Source organism: Lathyrus oleraceus, chromosome 5, assembly GCF_024323335.1.
Source record: "Lathyrus oleraceus cultivar Zhongwan6 chromosome 5, CAAS_Psat_ZW6_1.0, whole genome shotgun sequence".
NCBI lineage: Eukaryota > Viridiplantae > Streptophyta > Magnoliopsida > Fabales > Fabaceae > Lathyrus > Lathyrus oleraceus.
This window is the reverse complement of record NC_066583.1, coordinates 381,179,073-381,180,462: the sequence shown is the minus strand read 5'-3', so window position 1 is coordinate 381,180,462 and position 1,390 is coordinate 381,179,073. Positions and strand designations below refer to the sequence as shown.

Genomic DNA, 1,390 nt, shown 5'->3' with positions numbered 1-1,390 from the left:
ATAATAGCAAACAAAGGAATACCATTTATAAAACACGCGCCTCGAATCAGCACTGGTAGTCTCTGTCCCAGACAAGGAAAAGACTTTCCCTCCCGACTATGCTTTCTTTGGCTTCTAACAATTAGTACTTATATGAGCTATCTCGCCGCAGTTATAATAAATTGGCCCATTGCTCTTGCAATCCACAACATAGTGACATGTATTACCATATTTAAATCATATCAAAACATTATTCTTTCACTCATTAGCATGGTGGCCCAACTCGCCACACTTGAAACACTTAGCAGAAGCGGGAGTCACTCCCCTACTTGGCTTCTTCTCATCAGTAGTCCTCTGTTTCCCTTTGTCAGCTGGAGTACTGTATAATTTTCCACTGAACTGATTCTTTCCCTTCCTCTCATTAACACTCTTATAGTGAGCGGGACGATCCTTATAGTCCTCATCATAAATCCTACACTTGTTCACCAGAGTAGGAAACCTGTGAATCTCCTGGTAGCTAATATCCTGCTTAATCTCAGGTCGTAGTCTATTCTCAAACTTAATGTATTTGGATCTCTCCATATCTGCACCATTGTAATGAGGATAAAACTTCACCAGCTCCTCAAACTTGGCAGCATATTCAGCAACATTCATGTTTCCCTTCTTAAGCTCAAGGAATTCAATCTCCTTCTTGATACGCACATCTTAAGGAAAGTATTTCTCCAGGAATTGCACCCTGAACACATCCCAAGTGATCTCAACACGGACAACTTTTAGTCTTTAATGAGTGTTACCCCACCAATCTTCAGCTTCCTCAGACAACATTTGAATACTAAACAATACTTTATGTTCTTCAGTACAAGCCATCACTCATAAGATCTTCTCGATCTCTTTGAGCCACACCTAAGCACCCTCCGGATCAGACCTGCCCTTGAACATCGATAGATTATTCCTCTGGCATTTTCCCAACCCACGAAACTCATCACCTGCCTGATTCTGATGTTTGTGTAGTGCATGAGCCACTAACTCTAAAAAACCATCAATAGCGCGACCATTTCTTCCAGTCATTGTGCATATCATGAAACAAGCATTAGAAGAAACATTGCATTGATAATGTACATACACATGTCGCATACAAGGGACTCGACTACATCACAAAACCTGGCCGGTTGGACCGACCTGCTCTGATACCACTATGTAGCACCCTTATACCCCTCACACAATTTTAACGCATAATTTAATAAAAATCACAACCGTATAGGGTGTCACACACATCACAAATAATTCCTTCTCTGTAACACGAGTTATAAAATATCATATAACGCTTGACATCGCCTGCTCACCTTTATTTAGGGTATCATCACATTAGATTTATCACCAAATCAAATCAAATATTTAATAATTACAATTC

The 1,390-nt window shown here is 40.1% G+C and overlaps 1 protein-coding gene across 1 annotated transcript; it reads right to left on the bottom strand.

The window, feature by feature from the left end:
• Positions 1–237: 237 nt before the first annotated feature.
• On the bottom strand, positions 238–633 carry LOC127080853 (uncharacterized). The gene has a single exon (XM_051021142.1). It carries the CDS (start codon positions 631–633, stop codon positions 238–240), a length of 396 nt encoding a protein of 131 aa, XP_050877099.1.
• Between the last annotated feature and the right edge of the window lie 757 nt (positions 634–1,390).

Coding starts and splice junctions, on each gene's coding strand:
- LOC127080853 (XM_051021142.1), bottom strand. CDS start 633: ATGAATGTTGCTGAATATGCTGCCAAGTTTGAGGAGCTGGTGAAGTTT.